At 45.0% G+C, this 22,500-nt stretch overlaps 1 protein-coding gene across 8 annotated transcripts in view; it reads right to left on the bottom strand.

Moving 5' to 3' along the window:
• LOC138740800 (ribosomal protein S6 kinase alpha-5-like) overlaps positions 1–22,500 on the bottom strand; it is a 97,868-nt gene that overhangs the window by 20,091 nt on the left and 55,277 nt on the right. For 6 of the 8 annotated variants that reach the window (XM_069893914.1, XM_069893915.1, XM_069893919.1 and 3 more), the window contains 6 exons: positions 16,698–16,916; positions 16,116–16,231; positions 6,531–6,638; positions 5,075–5,158; positions 4,265–4,368; positions 3,073–3,223 (listed from right to left, as the gene is read on the bottom strand). In XM_069893914.1, the coding sequence (XP_069750015.1) occupies positions 3,073–3,223; positions 4,265–4,368; positions 5,075–5,158; positions 6,531–6,638; positions 16,116–16,231; positions 16,698–16,916 (782 nt within the window). Of the gene's footprint in view, positions 1–3,072; positions 3,224–4,264; positions 4,369–5,074; positions 5,159–6,530; positions 6,639–16,115; positions 16,232–16,697; positions 16,917–20,434; positions 20,585–22,500 lie in introns of those variants that run through there. The other 2 variants (XM_069893918.1, XM_069893920.1) reach the window with 2 other exon arrangements.

Here is a 22,500-nt window from a genome sequence, read left to right as displayed (position 1 = left end):
GCATAGGGAAAACTTCAGGTGGTACGTGAGTGGGAAGAAAAGGTTTGAAAAGCACTGATCTATGGTCCAGGAATCTTATGCCTTTCATAATTTTATATGTTTCTGTAAGATCCCCTCTCATTCTTCTAAATTCCAGTGAGTACAGACCCATACAATTCAATCTCTCCTCACAGGCCAATCCTTTCATCTCTGGAATCCACCTGGTGAACCCCCTCATCACCGTCTCCAAAGCCAGTCCATCCTCCCTCGAGTCAGAGGACCAGTTCTCCAGGAAGTACAGGGTAATCAATGCTTCGAAGCTGGGTGTAAGGTACGGTCTCTGGCTTGTTTTCGGAGTCTGGATTGTGACAGAGTATATAGAGTATATAGTATATTTGTACTTTCCTCATCCAATGCTTAACTTCAGTCAGTTTTAATGCCTTAGAAAGAGCCATCAGTTCCTCTTCTCTTGCTCTGCAGGTGATGGTTGTGACAAAAATGTTTCAACCTCCATTGCTGCTATTTTTCCACACACGAGCATTAAATTAGCTTGAAAAAATACCCAATTGACTAATAAATCACAAATACTCCAATTTTCAAATCCTAAATGGATGAACCTCCATGCTGTATGTCTAAATTTAAAATTAAAAATTATTATCATCAAGGTTCAAGATTTGAGTTACAGGGAAAGGTTGTGCAAACTAAGGGCATTTTTCTCTGGAGCGTAGAAGATTGAGAGGGGAATTGATAGAGGTGTTTAAGATTTTAAAAGGGACAGACAGAGTAAATGTAAGAGTGGGGGAGATTCAAACTAGAGGGCATGGTTTAAGATTGAAGGGGGAAAATTATAAGGGGAACATGAGGGGAAATTTCTTTACGCAAAGGGTGGTAGGGATGTGGAATGAGCTTCCGGCAGACGTGGTTGAGGCGGGATCATTGGTTACATTTAAGGAAAGACTGGATCGTTACATGGAAAGGAGAGGACTGGAGGGGTATGGACCGGGTGCTGGTCAGTGGGACTAGGAGGGTGGGGATTTGTTACGGCATGGACTAGTAGGGCCGACTGGCCTGTTCTGTGCTGTAAGTGGTTATATATGTTATATATATGTATACAACCGAGAAAGTAGCGTCTTCCAGACCATGGTGCATGCATGAAAACACACAAAAATGTTAAGTCCAGAGGACCCCAAAACCCAGCAGCAATAGATATGCACCATGACAAAGGGTTACTTAAACAAAAGTTGCTTTTAATTATCTTTGAACATGAAAATAGACTCAAACTTTAACTTATCTCTATTGACTCACTTAACCCCCTGCTAATTCTAAGCAAACATGTGTGTAATGTGTGTATCAGTTGAGCAAAGTTCTTTAGTTCACAGTCCAATCTCACTGGTTGCAGGCAATTCTTGTACCAGGCTTTGGTGCTTAACAGGTAAATGGTCACCACTCAGAAGGGTTCTTGTTGGTTTTCAGAGAGTTTTTCTTGTTTCAGATCACCCCAGAGTTCCTTTCTGTTTCTCCTATTCCAAGGGTAACACCGGACAGCCAGTCCTCTCCTTTGACCAGGCCATCTTCCAAAGCTTGCCAGCTTGTCCCTCTCTCCTCTCTCTCACTCCCTCCTCTCTCTCACTCCCTTCTCTCTGAGAGCAAAGCCAGCTTTTTTCTCTGCTCTCTGCCTGCAAAGATCACATGACCCTCCAGACAGCAAGTCCTGTTTTCCAGACAAAGCTACCCTGCCTGTTGTTACATTTGTTGCCTTTTGCAAATGACAGTCTGTCATGAGTCTGTGAGCACTTGCAAAAGCTCCTGCAAACATTCAGTGTTTTAAAGTGTTTGTGTGTGACTTGCTCTAACAAACCTTTCCCAATTTATCTCCCAAACACCTCTATATACTCTGTCACAGGATGAATCAAGGTCGCCGCTCAGGTTGATAGGTTAGTTAAGAAGGCCTGTGGGATGCTGGTCTTCATTAGTCGGGGGATTGAGTTCAGGAGTCGAGAGGTCGTGTTGCAACTCTACAAATCTTTGGTGTGACCCCACTCGGAGTATAGTGTTCAGTTTTGGTCACCTCATTACGGGAAGGACGTGGAAGCTATGGAGAGGGGATTTACCAGGATGTCGTCTGGATTGGGGAAACAAGTCTTTATGCGGGAAGGTTGGCAGAGCCATGACTTTTCTCTTTGGAGCATAGAAGGATGAAAGGGGACTTAATGGAGGTCGACAAGATTCTGAGAGGTGGATCGCTGGTGGGGCTGCCCAATTTACTCAGTAAAAGGAGGTGTCAGGTGCTCCTTCCATCTGATAACCAACAAGTCACCCTTGGGCAAGGTGTTTGGCCTCCCAGCCAGGGCTCCACCCATGGATTGCAGATGGTGGATGGTGTTTAGAAATTGGAATCGATGGTTGAAAAACTGAAAATGCTGGGCAGATGAATGGCCAGGGTCACCCGTCCAGTGTGCACACTGCCACCGAAGAAGGCGACGGGAAACCTCTTCAGTATTTTCCCCCCTCGTATAATCGCGGACTCAACGTCGACGACAGTCTCAGCTCAAAGACCAAAGGAGAATGGGGAGGCGACAAGGACAGCTCGGAAGGTCAGAGACAGTGAAAGATGGAGAGACATGATCGCCCACGCCGGACGGCAAGACACATGAAAGATAAGACAAAGGTCGGGGGGGGGGAACGGCCAGCGCCTGTTTCCCAGGGCAGGAAAGGCAAACGCCAGAGGCTGTCTATGCAAATTGATGGAAGGGAAGTTTGGGGGGGGGGGGGGAAGAGTTTGTTTACACACAGAGATGCAGGTGCCTGAAATGCCTTGCCAGGGGTGTTAATAGAGGCTGTTAATAGAGGTGGGGGCATTTAAGAGATGAAAGAAAAATAGAGGGTTACGGGATAGGGAGGGTTTAGTAATTTTTCAGGAATGTATGGGTCAGCACAACATCGAGGGCCGAAGGACCTGTACTGCGCTGCAATGTGTGCTGCACTCGAGCCCAGATTTTGCTGCCTAACTGTGTTTGTGTTGGTGTGGCGACGCAGGGGTCGGCAAGTGAGGTAGCGGGCGGGGGGGGTGGGGAGAGATGCTGCTGTTCGTACCTTGAAGAAGGGGTGGCGTTTGATCTCCAGCGTCCCCTTGGGTCCGGACCCCAGCCTCTTCTTTGGGTCCTTGACCAACAGTTTCTGGATCAGGTCGCGGCAGACGGGGCTGATTTCAGAAGGCAGCGGTGGGTCGGATTGGAGGATGCGCCTGTGGGTCAGAGAGCAAGGTCAGAGGTGGACTGCTCCCATCCTGGGATCAGAGTGAAGATCCCTCCGCACCATCCCGCCACACACTCCCGGGTTCAGACATAGGGTGAAGCTCCCTCTGCACCGACCCATCACACACTCTCGAGGTCAGATACAGGGTGAAGATCCCTCCGCACCATCCCATCACACACTCCCAGGGTCAGACACAGAGTGAAGCTCCCTCCGCACCGTCCCATCACACACTCCCAGGGTCAGACACAGAGTGAAGCTCCCTCCACACCATCCCATCACACACTCCCGGGGTCAGACACAGAGTGAAGCTCCCTCCGCACCGTCCCATCACACACTCCCAGGGTCAGACACAGAGTGAAACTCCCTCCTTATTGCCATAAACTTCCATTAAGAATGAGTAAGTTTATTATCAGATGAACAAGTACAAGGTTCTGTTACAATCAAAGTCTTAGATGCTGCAGTTCCCTTGTTCGTTAACAAATTATAATTAAGCTTTTTCAGAAAGGGAAAAAGTCAATGAATGTGTGGAGCAGAGTCAAGGTGGATGTTCAGCGCCTGTTCCCCAGGGCAGGAATTACAAAAACCAGAGTATATCTGTACAAAGTGAAGGGAGGGAAGTTCAGGGTTGTTTTTGTTACACAGAGAGTTGTGGGGGCCTGGAACGCCTTGCTGGGGGTTTGCGGTGGAGGCTGGAACATTGGGGGCATTTAAGAGAATCTTAGATGCATGGATGGAAGAAAAATCGAGGGTTACGGGGTAGGGAGAGTTTAATATTTTTTAAAGGAATATATGGGTCAGCACCACATTGAGGGCTGAATGGACCATTCTGTGCTGTAGGTTTCTATGTTCTATCATGAAAAGGAAACAAAATGATAGATATTCCTCGATGTTCCCCTTCCTCCACTGTCCCCAGGGGGTATGCAGGGATTGGGGGACCTGCTCCCTGATGCCCCAGGTTCACACTCTGCCCGCTCCTCCCTACCCCACCATTGAGGTGGGAAGGGGATGCGGCGTTCCCCACGACACCCACCTGGACACTTCCCCCTGCGAGTTCTTCTCTCCCTCCAGGGTGAACGGGGAGGCTCCCGTCAACAGCTCAAACATCAGGATCCCCAGGCTCCACCAATCGACTGACTGCGGGTGAAGGAAGGGTGGGGGGGGGGGTTTGGCTGACGTCACTGTCAAGGCAGGAGGGGAGGGGAGAAGGAGTAGGGTAGAGAGGGTGTAGGGAGGAGAGGGATGGAGGAATTGTGGGTGGGGGAGGCAGAGAGATCGGCTACTAGCAAGTATGGATGGGGAGAGGGGGAGGGGGAGATGGGTAGGGGAGAGGGGGAGAGGGAGAAGGGAAGGAGAGGAGGAGCCAAGAGGTGACTGGTTGACAGTGGGGATGAACAGGGATGGGTGGGAGAAGGAGAATGGGTGGAGAGAGGGGGAGAGGGAAGAGAGAGAGAAGGGGTTGCAGGAGGGAGGGGAGAGAGGATGGAGAAAAAGGGGAGGAGGGAGGAGGAGAGGGAAGGGAGGGGGAAAGGGAATGGATAGGAGAGGAGGGAGGGAGAGAAGAAAAGGGAAGGGGAGAGGAAGGGGAGATGGTTTGGCGATGGATGGAGAGGGAAGAGGCGGGGGTGAGGGGATGGATAAAGAGGAGAGGAGGGAGGGAGGGAAAGAGGAAGGGGTGGAGAGAGGGGAGGGAGAGGGGTTGGGGATGGAGGGAGAGTAAGGGGAAGAGAGGGAGGGGGAGTGGATGGAGGGAGGATGGATAGAGAGGAGGAGAGAGGGGAGGGAAGGGGGGAGGAGGGAGGGAAGGGGAAGGAGGGAAACTATGGGGCCAGGAATCACTCACCATCCCATGTCCTGATCGGGCTCCCCGGATAATCTCCGGAGCCATGTACTCAATGGTCCCGCAGAAGGAGTATGTCCGATCCATCTGTCACAGAGAGACACGGTCACCTCTCCCCAACATCACCCCCCACCACCTCATCACCTCTCTCCTCTTCCACCTCCCCCTCAGTCCCCACCTCTCCCTCCCTTTCGCCCTCCTCTTCCAACATCTCCCCTCTCCATATTTCCCCTCCCCACCTTTCCTTCCCCACCTCTCCCCTTCATACCTCTTCCCTCCCCCACCTTGCCCTGCTTATTCTCCCTCTCCTTTTCCCGTCTTCCCTTCCCTGTCCCCTCATCTCCCCTTCTGACCTCTCTCCTCCCCCTCTCCTTCCCCCCTCTCCCCTACCCTTCCCCATCTCCCCTCCCCTCAACCCTTCCTCCATCTCCCCTATCCTCCCCTCCTCTTCTTCTCCCCTTCCTCTCCCCCACATCGTGGGATCTTCCTGTGCCCCACTGGAGCCAACGTCCTGCCCTTGCTGCCAACACATTCCAGCAACTGCATTCTGGAAGTTTCCGCCATGCCGATCGCAACTGTTGCCATCGTCTCTCCACAAGAGGAGAACCTCAAAGAGGGTGGGGGAGGGGCTAACAGGCTTAAGATAGAGCGGCCCGATTGGTGTAGCGGTTAGAGTGCCAGCGATTCCAGGTTCAAATCCCGCACTGTCTGTGAGGAATTTGTTCGTTCTCCCCGTATCTGCATGGATTTCCCCTGGGTTGGGGTGGGGTGGGGGGTTCTGGTTTCCTCCCGCCATTCAAAGCATTCCAGGGCTTGTAGGTCAATTGGGTGTAATTGGGCGGCATGGACTCATGGGCCGAAAGGGTCTCAATTTTTTAAAATGTAAAATTCATTCTCTGCCGGGTTGAGTTCAAGAGCCACGAGGCCGTGTTGCAGCTCTACAAATCTCCGGTAAGGCCTCACTTGTTCAGTTCTGGTCCCCTCGTTACAGGAAGGATGTGGAAGCTACGGAGAGGGGGCAGAGGAGATTCACCTGGATTGGAAACAAGTCTTACAAGGCAAGGTTAGCAGAGCTGGGACTTTTTGGAGCATAAAAGGCTGAGAGGGAACTTGATAGAGGTCAACAAGATTCTGAGAGGCAGAGATAGGGTGGATGGCCAGCGCCCGTTTCCCAGGGCAGGATCAGGAAACATCAGAGGACGTCTGAACAAAGTTTAGGGGAGACATCAGGGATATGTTTTGTTTTTACACAGGGAGTTGTGGGGGCCTGGAATGCCTTGCCGGGGGTGGTGGTGAAACATTGTGGGCATTTAAGAGACCTGTAGACAGGCACATAGATGGAGGGTCACAGGTGTGAGGGAGGGTTGTTGAGTTTGTTCATAGAGGTCAGCACGCCATCGTGGGCCGAAGGGCCTGTACGGTGCTGGAATGTGGGAGGGCCAGGTGGCATCCAGCTCACCTCATCTGTGACGAACTCCTTGCTGAGCCCAAAGTCTGTGAGGACCACGTGCCCCTCACTGTCCAGGAGGACGTTCTCCAGCTTCACATCCCTGTAAACAATCCCGAGCTGTAGGAAGGAGAGCCTGCGTACAATGACGGTGGTTAAACGGGGCCTCCTGTCCGCCCTGAGATCCAACGTGCTCGCCTCTGTCTGCCTGTCAAACCTCCAACCTCCCCTGCCTCTTCCCCCCCTCCCCCCCACCCCCACCCCCTGGCAATCTCGCTCTCCACCCCTTGAGTTCTGAGCCAGTCGACCTAGCCAGGCCCATTTCGGCCTGTGTGTCCCCCATCCCCCCCCCCCCCCCCCATGGCGGTGCACCTCTCCAAATTTCGGAATCGTCCTCACTTCTCTCTGTATGAAGAGGTTCCCTTTATAAATACAGTAAAATGCCTGGTATCTGGAATTCAAACAACCGGCAGCCTCACCAAACTGGCAAAAAGAGATTGCTCAAATAAGAAAAAACAGGAAAAATTGAAAGCGTAAATGTTCTCTGAAGTAACGCGTAAATCTTTGGTGAAGATGGGAGCAGATATTCGGCCTTTGCATCTGCTGTCTGGATAAAGCTGGGTGAAACAGCAATGGCGCCGCCTAGGACGAAGAGCTGGTCGATGCCACTCGCCGCTGGGGTGGCTCTCTTCAAGTGCCTCCTTATCCCTGCTTTGTAGGAGTCTCCCCCCCCCCAACCCGGTCGGGGGCCTTATCTGTAAACTTGGGGGGAGGGGATGGGGGGGGGCTTATTGTTTGGCTCTGGGGAGAAAGGGGAGGAACCTGCAGATGCAGTGACGGTTAAACGTTTTCCAAGGATTTGACAGAACATAGAACACTACAGCACAGTACAGGCCATTCTGCCCTCAATGTTGTGCCGACCCTTTAAAAAAAGTTTCTTAAACCCCCCCTATATTTTTCTTTCATCCATGTGCCAAAGACAGTGGTTCTCAACCTTTTTCTTTCCACCCACATCCCACTCTAAGTATTCCCTCTGCCATAGGTGCTCTGTGATTAGTAAGGGATTGCTTCAAGTGGGATGTGAGTGGGAAGGGAAGGTTGAGAATAACTGTTCTAGACCTGATTAGGCACAATTAAAACAGTGGTTTTCAAACTTTTTCTTTCCACTCTCATCCCACCTTAAGCAATCCCTTACCAATCACAGAGCCCCTAATGTTTCAGACTCCACCACCACCCCTGGTGGTTGGCCCCACAACTCTCCGTGTAAAAAAAAAAATACCCCTGATGTCTCCCCTCCCTTCACTTGTACAGATGTCCCCTGGTGTTCACTACTCCCACCCACAGCTGCTGGCTGCCCACCCTGTCAAAACCTCTCAGAATCTTGAGAAAATTAAGGTTTATAGATTCACGCAAGTGAAGTTTGTTCAATGTGAGTGTAAATTTTTGTCTCTTAAAACTGTTTATTTTTAACGTAGGTGAGGCATTGTAAGGGTAAGTCTCAAGCAACCAGAAAATCCACATTCGGTATCTACCAATCCCTGTGCGTGCCTGTAGTGTGGATTGCGGAGGGTCATGTGATCACTCCATTAGGAACCTGGAGGGAGTGTGGATTGTGGAGGGTCATGTGATCTCTCTGTCAGGAACCTAATGGGAGGTGGATTGTGGAGGGTCATGTGATCTCTCCATCAGGAAGGAATCTCTTGGGAGTGTGGGTTGAGGAGGATGACATGACCTCTCTATCTGGAAACGGGTCGGAAGTCGCATCACCTGCCAATCAAGGTTGGACTCCGCCCACCTATTGATGCACACCTGACCACTGGCCCCTTCAATCACCACCTGGGCCGGACCCTCCAGCTGACTGCATGATAGAGTCCACCATGTGGACCAGGTCTTCCTCTTTTGGTCTCCGGACCTGAGGTGAACCCTGCTACTCTCCAGGTCGTGAACCATGGACAACGCTGGAGGAGTCGCCGGAAAGGCACACACTATGTGGGGATCAGGGCTGTTAGACAGCACTGGAGTCGTGCCCAGGCTAGCCAAGGAACGACGGGTAATGTATTGGTTGTTATAAATCTGTACACTGCTGCTGGCATCTAGCGATGTCACCATGGTTGGGATCACCCAGTGTGGTAACTCATGGTGGCCACCCTCCCCCCACCCCATGGACCTCCTACCATACCAGACCATACAGAATCCTAAGTAATTTTTTTTGTACTGGTCTCCATACTTTTTTTTTAAATTTTTTAAATTTTTTATTTTTCACACCATAAACCACATTAACCATGATACATACTTTTTCCTTTTCAAATATATACAGTGCCATTTTCTCCCCCCCCCCCTCCTCCCATCCCACCCTACCTACCTCCCCCCACCACGTCCATTTAAAGTACAAAATCTAGGATACATTAAACCAGTCAAACAATGTTGTGATTCAATAAAAATAAACAAGAAATTCCACTGAGTCAATTCTTTTAATTTCCTTCTTCTTTCGTTAATTTAGGTAGTGAATGTCCCCGGTAGGTTTTCTCTATTGTGTTTCATGTAAGGCTCCCATATTTGTTCAAATATTTCAATATTATTTCTTACACTATATGTTATTTTTTCTAATGGAATGCATTTATTCATTTCTATATACCATTGTTGTATTTTCAAATTATCTTCCAATTCCCAGGTTGACATAATACATTTTTTTGCTACGGCTAGAGCTATCTTAACAAATCTTCTTTGTGCATCATCCAAATCAATTCCAAATTCTTTGTTTTTTATGTTACTTAGGAGGAAGATCTCTGGATTCTTTGGTATATTGTTTTCTGTAATTTTATTTAATATTTGGTTTAGATCTTCCCAAAATTTTTCTACTTTCTCACATGTCCAGATTGCATGAATTGTTGTTCCCATTTTTTTTTTACATTGAAAACATCTATCAGATACTGTTGGGTCCCATTTATTTAACTTTTGAGGTGTAATGTATAGTCTGTGTATCCAGTTATATTGTATCATACGTAACCTCGTATTTATTGTATTTCTCATTGTTCCAGAACATAACTTCTCCCATGTTTCCTTTTTTATCTTTATATTTAAATCTTGTTCCCATTTTTGTTTAGTTTTACCATTTGTTTCCTCATTCTCCTTTTCTTGCAGTTTAATATACATATTTGTTATAAATCTTTTGATTATCATTGTATCTGTAATCACATATTCAAAGTTACTTCCCTCTGGTAAACTCAGACTGCTTCCTAATTTGTCCTTCAAGTAGGATCTCAATTGGTAATATGCCAGCACTGTATCTTGAGTTATATTGTATTTATCTTTCATTTGTTCAAAGGATAATAATCTATTTCCTGAAAAACAATTTTCTATTCTTTTGATCCCTTTTTTCTCCCATTCTCCAAAGGAAAGGTTATCTATTGTAAAAGGGAGTAACTTATTTTGCGTCAATATTAGCTTTGGTAATTGATAATTTGTTTTATTTCTTTCTACATGAATTTTCTTCCAAATATTGAGTAGATGATGTAATACTGGTGAACTTCTATGTTGTACCAATTTTTCATCCCATTTATATAATATGTGTTCAGGTATCTTTTCCCCTATTTTATCTAATTCTAATCTAGTCCAATCTGGCTTTTCCCTTGTTTGATAAAAATCAAATAGGTATCTTAATTGTGCGGCTCTATAATAATTTTTAAAGTTTGGCAGTTGTAAGCCTCCTTGTTTATACCATTCTGTTAATTTATCTAATGCTATCCTCGGCTTCCCCCCTTTCCATAAAAATTTCCTTATTATTTTCTTTAACTCCTTGAAGAATTTCTCTGTCAAGTGTATTGGCAATGCCTGAAATAGGTATAATATCCTTGGGAAAATGTTCATTTTAATACAGTTTATCCTTCCTATTAGTGTTAGTGGTAAATATTTCCAATGCTCTAAATCGTCCTGTAATTTTTTCATTAGTGGATAATAATTAAGTTTATATAGTTGGCTGAGATTTTTATTTATTTGTATACTTTTTATTGCTTGCATTTGCCATCTGAATGGTGATTCCTTCTTAAATTTTGAGAAATCCGCATTATTCATTGGCATTGCTTCACTTTTATTTACATTAATCTTGTAACCCGACACTTCTCCATATTCCTTCAATTTCTTATAAAATTCTTTTATTGATAGTTCTGGTTCTGTTAAGTATACTATAACATCATCCGCAAATAAACTGATTTTATATTCCTTGTCTTTTATTTTTATCCCTTTTATATTATTTTCTGTTCTTATCAATTCTGCTAGTGGTTCTATAGCTAACGCGAACAATAAGGGTGATAGTGGGCATCCCTGCTGTGTTGACCTGCTTAAGTTAAATTGCTTTGATATATATCCATTTACTGTCAATTTCGCCACTGGTCCCTTATATAATGCTTTAATCCAATTAATATACTTCTCTGGTAAACTGAATTTTTGCAATACTTTGAAGAAATAATTCCATTCTACTCTGTCAAAGGCCTTCTCTGCGTCTAAAGCAACTGCTACTGTTGGCGCTTTACTCCCTTCTACTGCATGAATTAAGTTAATAAATTTACAAATATTGTCTGTTGTACGTCTTTTTTTAATAAATCCAGTTTGGTCTAGATTTACCATTTTCGGTACATACTCTGCTAATCTGTTTGCAAATAGTTTAGCTATTATCTTATAATCTGTGTTAAGTAATGATGTTGGTCTATATGACACTGGTGCGAGTGGATCTTTCCCTTGCTTTAGTATTACTGTAATTATTGCTGTTTTACATGAATCTGGTAAGCTTTGTGTTTTATCAATCTGGTTGATTACTTCCAGGAGGGGAGGAATTAATAAACCTTTAAATGTTTTATAGAATTCTATTTGGAATCCATCCTCTCCTGGTGTTTTATTATTTGTTAATTTTTTTATTATCTCTTGTATTTCTACTATTTCAAATGGTTCTGTTAATTTATTTTGTTCTTCTATTTGTAATTTTGGTAGTTCAATTTTAGTTAGAAATTCATCTATTTTCCCTTCTTTCCCTTCATTTTCAGTTTGGTATAATTGTTCATAGAATTCTCTGAAGTTTTCTTTGATCTCCTTTGGGTTATATGTGATTTGTCTTTTTTCCTTGATGCCAATACCATTTTCTTAGCTTGTTCTGTCTTAAGCTGCCATGCTAGAATTTTGTGCGTTTTTCCCCCTAGTTCATAATATTTCTGTTTTGTCTTCATTATGTTCTTCTCCACCTTATATGTTTGTAGTGTTTCATATTTTATTTTTTTATCTGCCAATTCTCTTCTTTTAGTTGCATCTTCCTTCATTACTAATTCTTTTTCTATATTTACTATTTCCCTTTCCAACTGCTCTGTTTCCTGATTATAGTCCTTCTTCATCTTGGTTACATAACTTATTATTTGCCCTCTAATGAACGCTTTCATTGCGTCCCATAGTATAAACTTATCTTTCACTGATTCAGTATTTATTTCAAAATACATTTTAATTTGTCTTTCAATGAATTCTCTAAAATCCTGCCTTTTGAGTAACATGGAGTTTAATCTCCATTTATACATTCTTGGAGGGATGTCCTCTAACTTTATTGTCAATATTAAGGGTGAATGGTCCGATAATATTCTAGCTTTATATTCTGTTTTTCTTACTCTATCTTGCATACGAGCTGATAACAAAAATAGGTCTATTCTTGAGTATGTTTTATGTCTAGCCGAGTAATATGAATATTCCTTTTCTTTGGGTGTTGTTTCCTCCATATATCCAAAAGTTGCATTTCTTCCATCGATTTAATTATAAATTTGGTTACTTTGTTCTTTCTGTTAATTTTTTTCCCAGTTTTGTCCATATTTGAATCCAAATTCAGGTTGAATTCCCCTCCTATTAATATGTTCCCTTGCGTATCTGCTATCTTCAAAAAAATATCTTGCATAAACTTTTGATCTTCTTTGTTAGGTGAATATACATTGAGTAGATTCCTAAACTCCGAATATATCTGACATTTTATCATTACATATCTCCCTGCTGGATCTATTATTTCCTCTTCTATTTTAATTGGCACATTTTTACTAATTAATTTAGCTACTCCTCTTGCTTTTGAATTATACGACGCTGCTATTACGTGTCCTACCCAATCTCTCTTTAATTTCTTGTGCTCCAATTCAGTTAAATGTGTTTCTTGCACAAAAGCTATATCAATTTTTTCTTTTTTCAGTAAATTTAGCAGTTTCTTCCTTTTAATTTGGTTATGTATTCCGTTAATATTTAAAGTCATATAGTTCAGCGTAGCCATTTTATACTTTATTTATCTTCCCTTTCCGTTTCTCCATCATCACCTTTCCTTCTTATCTATTTCTGCTTTCTTGTTTTGAACACTTTATAAGACAACATTTCTAAAACATCAAACATTTTCCTTATTCTCCTATTTAAATCTTCTTTAACCCCATTCTCCCCTCCAACTCCTGAGGTGTCCTTTATCCCTTGTCGGACAACCACATCTCCCCTCTCCATTTGGATTTGCGAATTCACTCGCAAACGTCAGCTGATTTTGCAGTGACCGTAACTCCTCCCCACCCAGCCCCCCCAGAAAAGATTTCAATTTTCATATGTAACAAAGGTCACTCTTTTAATTCCCTCCTTATTCCCTCTATTCCCTTTCCCTCCCTTATTAATTCTTGTCTATACTCTATATATTTTCCTCTAAATACGGATACATTCATGTATGCACACTATATATATACACACATATACCCCTTTACACAAATACATGTAGATCGTGGTCATTTTTACTCTTGTTACATGTCTTCATCTCTCTGCATGTTTTGTAGTTGTTCTGCAAATTTCCTTGCTTCCTCTGGATCCGAGAATAGTCTGTTTTGTTGCCCTGGAATAATTATTTTAAGTTCTGCTGAGTACCTTAACATAAATTTATATCCTTTTTTCCATAAGATTGTTTTCGCTGTATTGAACTCCTTCCTCTTTTTCAGGAGTTCAAAACTTATGTCTGGATAGAAAAAAATTTTTTGACCTTTATATTCCAGTGGCTTTTTGTCCTCTCTTACTTTCTTCATTGCTTTCTCCAATATATTTTCTCTTGTTGTATATCTTAAGAATTTTACTAAAATGGATCTTGGTTTTTGCTCCGGTTGTGGTTTCGGGGTTAAAGTTCTATGTGCCCTCTCTATTTCCATTTCTTCCTGTAATTCTGGTCTTCCCAGGACCCTGGGGATCCAATCTTTTATAAATTCTCTCATATCCTTGCCTTCTTCATCTTCCTTAAGGCCCACTATCTTTATATTATTTCTTCTATTATAATTTTCTATTATATCTATCTTCTGAGCTAACAGCTCCTGTGCCTCTTTAGCTTTTTTATTAGATTCTTCTAATTTCTCTTTTAAGTCTTCTACTTCCATATCTACAAATGTTTCTCGTTTTTCCATATTTTCCACTCTTTTTCCTAACTCTGATGTGGCCATTTCCATTTTTTTCATTTTTTCTTCTGCATTCTTAATTCTTCTTTTTATCTCATCAAATTCTTGTAATTGCCATTCTTTCACTGATTCCATATATTCTTTAAAAAAAGATACATCCATTGTCTTGCCTTTCTCTTCTTCTTCCACTTCTTTCTGTTCTTCTTCTTCTTCTTCCTCTGGATTGACCATCTGTTGTTTCCTTGTTTTCTTTTTACCCTCTTCTTTCTTGTTGTCGTTATTGTCTGTGTTCTGCACCTGCTGCTGTGCTGCAGGTGTCTCTCTCAGCTGTGGAGATCGACTCCGCAGCTGTTCCCCCCTCCCGTCAGTGTGTTTTTTTGCATGCGCATCGCACATGCGCGACTCCTCACGCATGCACGGTTGCGCACTTTTTCTCGGCTCTGCGAGCCATTTTTGTAGTCCCGAGCCCGGGACCTCCACTGACCTGTGGGAGCGGGCTTCTCTCTCCGCGGCGGGCCTCTTCGTACAGGTAAGGCCTTCACCTTCTTCTTCCGACGTGTTTCCTTCTTCTTTTCTTCCCGTTGTTTTTGGTTTTTCTTTCTTCGCTGCCATTTTCTCCACACTTTTACTTTCACTTTGTTTTTAAGTTTGTGCCTTTGCTTTTTCTCTATCTTTTTTTAACTTTTCTGGAGAGGGCTGGAGTTCCCCCACCGGCCACTACTCCATCACGTGACTCCCCCCCTGGTCTCCATACTTGAGGAAGGATGGACTGGCCATCCAGAGGAGGTTCACCAGGTTGATCCGGAGATGAGGGGGTTTGACCTACGAGGAGAGACTAAATCGTCTGGGATTAGACTCGCTCGGATTCAGAAGGATGAGAGACCTTATAAAAAAAATATGAGAGGGGTGGATAAGATAGAGGCAGGAAAATTGTTTTCACTGGGAGGTGAGTCCAGAACTAGGGGACACGGCCTCAAGATTCGGGGGAGGAGATTCAAGATGGAGATGAGGAAAAACTGTTTTTTCCCAGAGAGTCATGAATCTGTGGAATCCTCCACCCAGGCAAACGGCTGAGGTGACTTCGTTCAACATATTTAAAGTCAGTTGGATAGATTTTTACATAAGAAAAGGAATTGAAGGAGATGGGAAAAAGCAGATGGTGGAGTGGAGTTAATCTTGATGAATGGTGGAGCAGGCTCGACGGGCCAGGTAGATGACTCCCACTCCTAGTCCTCATTTTACCCATAAACCGTAATTCCCGCAGATCGTCGCGGCAATCGTCGTGAGATAAACAACCGGCAAAATTAAAATCACACCTTTAAATTAAAATATCATACGAATTTGTTCTCAAAAAAAGGTTATCGATAGAGGTTCATAAATACTAATTCCCACGATATTGAAGCCAAAAAACCAGGACATATGACCAAAGCAGCAACTGTGGAAAAATCCCGGTAACAACAAAAACAATAGTGCTTGCTTATTTCTGCGGGCAGGCAAAACCACTCAGTTTGAAGTGCCATTTGGTAATAACAAAAGCTCTCACCCAGTAGAAAGTTCAAAAAGGAAATGAGCATCGAGTTTTGGCCTCGTAGATCTACTGATACCATGGAAGCCGGGCTGACGAAAAATGGTTTTTGATTTTTGATAAGGTATATATTAAAAATAAAATTTCTGCTGTAAAAACTGCATGGACATGTTATAGACAGTCATTTTGGTGTCACTCCCTCTGATGGTGTCACCCGGTGTGATCCGCGCCCCCCCCCCAAGTGATGCCAGTGCTGGTATCGGTAGTGTCAAGTCCAATAGGATGTGTCGTGTGATTAAGAGCACGAGTAATCATTATCTCTGTTGTGATCCCCTTTCATGTGTTTTAATAAAGATCCTTCCTGTGTTTAGCCTGTGTCTCGGCTCAATACTCTTTGAACCCACTGAACGTTTCTCTTCCCACACAACAGTCCCGGACACCAGGGGTTTGAGTGCTCTTCCAATCCATGCCTTGAGCTACAGAATCCCCTATCCTTTGACCATTCATCAAATCCACGTTCCTCCTGATTTTAGAACACTCGCTCAGCCCCATGACCTCCAGAGAGGAAGGTCCCCATAATCAAGCCCCCACCCAGTCCACCAAGGGACCTAGCCAGTCGGTGCACTACCCACGTTGCGCAGTCGGACGTACCTTGTGGAGATGCTCGAGGGCCAGGACGATCTCCCCAATGTAAATGCGAACATCGGCCTCGGAGAAGTGGTCTCTCTGGTACAGGTGAGTGAATAGCTCGCCTCCACTCACATAGTCTGTCCAAGAGAGGTTAAAAGTTAAAATGGTTGGGGAGTGAAGCTCCCTCCACATCGTCCCATCACACATTCCCGGGGTCAGACACAGAGTGAAGCTCCCTCTCTCCCTCCCCTCCCCAATGGTGAATGAACCTTCCCCAACTCTGACCCTGGGAGTTGTGGGGACTGTGGGGGTTGAACCCTCCCAATCACTGACCCCGGGAGGTGTGGGAACTGTGGGGGTTGAACCCTCCCCATCACTGACCCCGGGAGGTGTGGGAACTGTGGGGGTTGAACCCTCCCCATCAATGACCCCGGGAGGTGCGGGTACTGTGGAAGAAGGGTGAACCCTCCCCGTCGCTGACCCTGGGAGGTGCGGGGACTGTGGGGGAAGGGTGAAGCCTCCCCGTTGCTGACCCTGGGACGTGCAGGGACTGTGGGGGAAGGGTGAACCCTACCCTTTGCTGACCCGGGCCTCCCCACTCACCGAGGATGAGGTGCAGCTTGGCGTCGGTTTGGAAGGCGTAGTGCAGGGTGACGAGGAAGGGAGACTGGCGGATCTGCTCCAGCACATGCCGCTCAGTCCTCGTGTGCTCCATGGTCTTGGCCTTCTGCACGATGCTGGCCTTCTTCAGCACCTTCATGGCGAATAGCTTTCCTGCGTTGTGCCCGCTCACCTTGCGCACCAGGAACACCTTACCATAGGCTGTAGGCCAAGAGGAATATCATCAGCGCCACCCTCCTGAACCTTCAGGCACCCTGGGAAACCCATTGAAACCCAGCCTGGAACCATTGAACATTACAGCATAGAAACAGGCCAACTTGGTCGAACTGATCCACTTTTCCTTGCTTGGTCCCGCTGACCTGCACTCAGTCCATACCCTTCTGTACCCCCTACCATCCATGGACCGGCCCAAATTTTCCTTAAATGTTAAAATCGAGCCTGCATTCACCACTTCAGCTAGCAGCTTGTTCCACACTCCCACCGCTCTCTGTGTGAAGAAGATCCCCCTCAACATTTCCCCTTTCACCCTTAACCCATGTCCTCTGGTTTCTATCTCACCTGGCCTCAGTGGGAAAAAGCCTATTGACATTTACTCTATCGATCCCCCTCATAATTTTAACTACCTCGATCAAATCACCCCTCATTCTTCTACTCTCCATGGAATAAAGTCCTAACCTGTTTAACCTTTCCCTGTAACTGTCCTGAAGTCCGAGCAACACTTAGTAAATCTTCTCTACTCTCTTTGAATCTTATTGAGATCTTTCCTGTAGTTTTGTGACTATACAATACTCTAAATTTGGTCTCACCACAACTTTTTATTTGATAGTTTTTTTATTATCTCTTGTATTTCTACTATTTCAAATGGTTCTGTTAATTTATTTTGTTCCTCTGTTTGTAGTTTCGGTAGTTCAATTTTAGTTAAAAATTCATCTATTTTGTCTTCTTTCCCTTCGTTTTCAGTTTGATATAATTGTTCATAGAATTCTCTGAAGTTTTCATTAATCTCTGTTGGATTATATGTGATTTGTTTGTCTTTTTTCCTTGATGCCAATACCATTCTCTTAGTTTGTTCTGTCTTAAGCTGCCACGCTAGAATTTTGTGCTTTTTTCTCCTAGTTCATAATATTTCTGTTTTGTCTTCATTATGTTCTTCTCCACCTTATATGTTTGTAGTGTTTCATATTTTATTTTTTTATCTGCCAATTCTCTTCTTTTAGTTGTGTCTTCCTTCATTGCTAATTCTTTTTCTATATTTACTATTTCCCTTTCCAACTGCTCTGTTTCCTGATTATAGTCCTTCTTCATCTTGGTTACATAACTTATTATTTGCCCTCTGATGAACGCTTTCATGCGTCCCATAGTATAAACTTATCTTTCACTGATTCCGTATTTATTTCAAAGTACATTTTAATTTGTCTTTCAATGAATTCTCTAAAATCCTGCCTTTTAAGTAGCATCGAGTTTAATCTCCATCTATACATTCTTGGAGGGATGTCCTCTAACTCTATTGTCAATATCAGGGGTGAGTGGTCTGATAATAGTCTAGCTTTATATTCTGTTTTCCTAACTCTGTCTTGCATGCGAGCTGATAACAGGAATAGGTCTATTCTTGAGTATGTTTTATGTCTAACCGAATAATATGAATATTCCTTTTCCTTTGGGTGTTGTTTCCTCCATATATCCAAAAGTTGCATTTCTTGCATCGATTTAATTATAAATTTGGTTACTTTGTTCTTTCTGTTAATTTTTTTCCCAGTTTTATCCATGTTTGAATCCAAATTAAGGTTGAAATTCCCTATTAGTATGTTGCCTTGCGTGTCTGCTATCTTCAAAGATCTTTTGATCTTTTTCGTTAGGTGAATATACATTGAGTAAGTTCTAAAACTCCGAATATATCTGGCATTTTATCATTACATATCTCCCTGCTGGATCTATTATTTCCTCTTCTATTTTGATTGGTACATTTTTACTGATTAATATAGCTACTCCTCTAGCTTTTGAATTATACGACGCTGCTGTTACATGTCCTATCCAATCTCTCTTTAATTTCTTGTGCTCCATTTCAGTTAAATGTGTTTCTTGTACGAATGCTATATCAATTTTTTCTTTTTTCAGTAAATTAAGCAGTTTCTTCCTTTTGATTTGGTTATGTATTCCATTAATATTTAAAGTCATATAGTTCAACATAGCCATTTCATACTTTGTTTATCTTTCCTTTCTGTTTCCTCATTATCACCTTTCCTTCTTATCCATTTCTGCTTTCTTTTTTTGAACACTTTATAAGACAACATTTCTAAAACATAAAATATTTCCCTTATTCTCTTATCTAAAATTCCTTTAACCCCACTATCCCCTCCCCTTCCTGAGTTGCCCTTTATGGTCTCACCACAACTTTACCACAACATCCCAACTCCTGTACTCAATACTTTGATTTATGAAGGCCAAGATGCCAAAAGCTCTCTTTACGACCCTATCCACCTGTGACGCCACTTTCAGGCAATGATGTATTTGTATTCCCAGATCCCTCTGTTCTATCGCACTCCTCAGTGCCCGACCGTTTACCTTGTGCGTCCTTTCTTGGTTTGTCCTTCCAAAATGCAACACCTCACACTTGTCTGCATTAAACTCCATCAGCCATTTTTCCAGTTGGTCTGGATCCCTCTGCAAGCTTCAAAACCTTTGTCACTGTCCACAACATCTCCAGTCTTAATGTGATAGGCATACTTGCTGATTCAGTTGACCACATTACCATCCAGATCATTGATACAGGTGACGAACAGCAATGGTCCCAGCACCAATCCCTGAGGCAACACCACTAGTCACAGGCCTCCAGTTTGAGAAGCCATCATCCACCAGTACTCTCTGGCTTCTCCCATCCAGCCCTTGTCAAACCCAGTTCACTACTTCACCATGGTGTACTTGTTATGAGGGGAATGCCCTGGACTGCCAACCTGTTCCCTTTCCCTCTCCTGACTGTCACCCCACTTACCCTCCTCCTGCCTCCTAGGTGTGATAGTGCCCCTGTAACTCCTATCTATCACCCCCTGCTTCTGCCTCCTGAATGACCCAGAGTTCGTCCAACTCCAGCTCCAATTCCTTAACTCGGTTGGTAGGAGCTGCAGCTGGATGCACGTCTCGCAGATGAAGTTGGCAGGGAGGTGGCCAGCCTCCCTGGTGACCCGCATTCTGCAGAGGAGCATTCACCCGCCTTGGCTACCATTCCCAAGGGAGGCCAGAAAAAAAAACATATACATCACCTAAAACCTGCTCTTACTTGCTGAAGAGGGTGGCCCTGTCTGGTTCCTGCACCTCAGCCCCTTCTTGCCGAAGCCTCTTGTGCCAAAGCCTTCCTGCTCTTACTCGGCCTGATCAGAAAATGACCGCTCCACTCCGCGGTCCCTCACTGTCAAAGGGAATGCTTGGGTCACCTGACCTCGCTCGCCCAATCAGCTGCCCTCTGCTCCTTCCCAACCCTTTTGCCTGGCCCAACACACGTTCCACTTCCTCCTGGCATGGATCTTTATTTTCTGAACTTCATAGACAGAAATGAAACACGAAAGTCTGCAGCTGCTATGGTTGCAGTAAAAACACAGAAATGCTGGAGGACTGCTTGACCACAGTTCGGAATTTAACACCATCAGCCCCTCCAAACTGGTCAGCAAACTCACAGACCTGGGACTCAACACCCCGCTGTGGAGTTGGATCCTGGATTTCCTCACCTCCAGACCACAGTCAGTGAGGATCAGTGGGAATATCTCCTCCACAGTCCCCATCAGTCTCGGAGCACCACAGGGCTGCGTTCGTAGCCCCCTGCTCTACTCGCTTCACACCCACGACTGGCTGGATCGGTAACACCGTCTACAAATTTGCTGATGATATAAAGGAAGGGGATGGGTCAGAATACAGGAGGGCGACTGAAAACTCGGCCGGACAGTCCACCAACAACAACCTCGCATTCAATGTCACCAAAAACCAAGGAGCTGATTGTTGACTTCAGGAAGGGAAAGCCAGAGGTGGACAATCCAGTGATCGTTGGGAGATCAGAGGCGGAGAGGGTGAGCAGATTGAAGTTCTTGGGAGTCACTGTCTTGGAGGCTCTTCCGTGGACCCAACACACTAATGGCCCGTCAGCGCCCTGACTTCCTCAGGGGTTTTGGTTCGACATGGGAAACCCTGGCAAATTTCGACAGAGGTGCGGTGGAAAGTGGGCCGACCAGCTGCGTAGGTTGACACCGGTACCTCTAAGCGTAAAGCCCTCCATAAGGTAGCGGATACAGCCCAGGACATCATGGGCAAAACCCTCCCCACCATCGATAACTTCTACGGAGAGCACTGCCCTTGGAAAGCAGCAGCGATCATCAAGAATCCACACCGCCCAACACATGCTCTGCCGTCGGGAAAGAGGTCTCAGTGCCACAAGACTCACACCAACCAGGTTCAGGAACAGCCGCTACCCCTCCACCATCAGACTCCTCAACAACAAATTCAGGGACTCACTTAAGGACGTGCATTTTACTGATTTTCTTTTTGTTCTTTCTGTATTGCACAGTCAGCTTGTTGACACTTGTTATCTGTTCACAGTTCTTTGATTAAAAAAATTTTTAATTTAAAAAAATTTAGACACGCAGCATGGTAACAGGCCATTTCAGCCCATGAGCCCGCGCCGCCCAATTTACCTCCTGTTAACCTGCAAACCCCGGTACATTTTTGAACGGTGGGGGGAAACCGGAGCCCCAGGAGAAATCCCACGCGCAGACATGGAGAGAAACGTACAAACTCCTTACAGACAGTGCAGGTTTCGAGCCCTAGTCCAGATCGCTAGCGCTGTAAAGACATTGTGCTGACCACCACGCCAACCGGGCCACCCTGTTGTTTGTTTATGCTGTGTACAGTTTATATTTTTGCTTGACCAATAAGTGATCATTCAGCTGTGCCCGCAGGAAAAAGGAATCTCGGGGCTGTATGTGACGTATGCAATAAATTGGAAATTTGAACTGAAAATTATGACAGAGTAAATGTAGGCCGGCTTTTTCCACAGGGTAGGTGAGATACCAACCAGAGGTCACGAGTTAAGGGAGAACGAGAAAAGTTTCGGGGGAGCTTCTTCACACAGAGAGTGTTGGGAGTGTGGAACGAGCTGAGGTGGTGAATGAGGGCTGAGTTTTAACATTTAAGAAGAATTTGGGCAGGTATTGGGGGTGCTGGGAGCAGGTCAGTGGGACAAGGCAGAAGAATAGTTTGGCACATACTAGAAGGGCCAAAGGGCCTGTATCTATGGTGTAAAGTTCTCTGGATATAAAGGGCAAAGTTGTTAATTGGACATAAAGGGATAGAGGAAAGGTGATAGGGGATGGAGGATGGTGGGGGGTGGCTCTGTGAATGCAGAGCTGGGGGAAAGGAGATGGAAAGAAAATGGAAGAGGGAGAGGAGAGGAGAAACAGGTATAGATGGGGGGGGCGGCGGCAGCTCAGGGGAAACGGAGAGGTCGATGTTGGCGCTGTCTGGTTGGAGGGTGCCTGGTGGAAGATGAGGTGTCGTTACTCCAATTTGCGGGTGGTCTCAGCCCGGCAGCGCATGAAACCACAGCCGAGCACATTGGTGAGGGAGTGGGGACGGAGAATTGAAATGGGTGGTGCGTGGGAATACGGCATTGTGGTCATCGGAAAGACTGGGTTGCAGGTGGGGCAGGACTGGCAGCTCAAGGTTCTGAGCACCAGAGAACAGAGCCAGAGAGGGGATGGGAGGGTGGTATGAAAGGGGGAGGAGAGGCTTTGCTCATCAGGGA

This window comes from Narcine bancroftii, chromosome 8 (assembly GCF_036971445.1).
Source record: "Narcine bancroftii isolate sNarBan1 chromosome 8, sNarBan1.hap1, whole genome shotgun sequence".
NCBI lineage: Eukaryota > Metazoa > Chordata > Chondrichthyes > Torpediniformes > Narcinidae > Narcine > Narcine bancroftii.
Note: the sequence above shows the minus strand (reverse complement) of the source record. Positions and strands in the feature narration are given on the sequence as shown.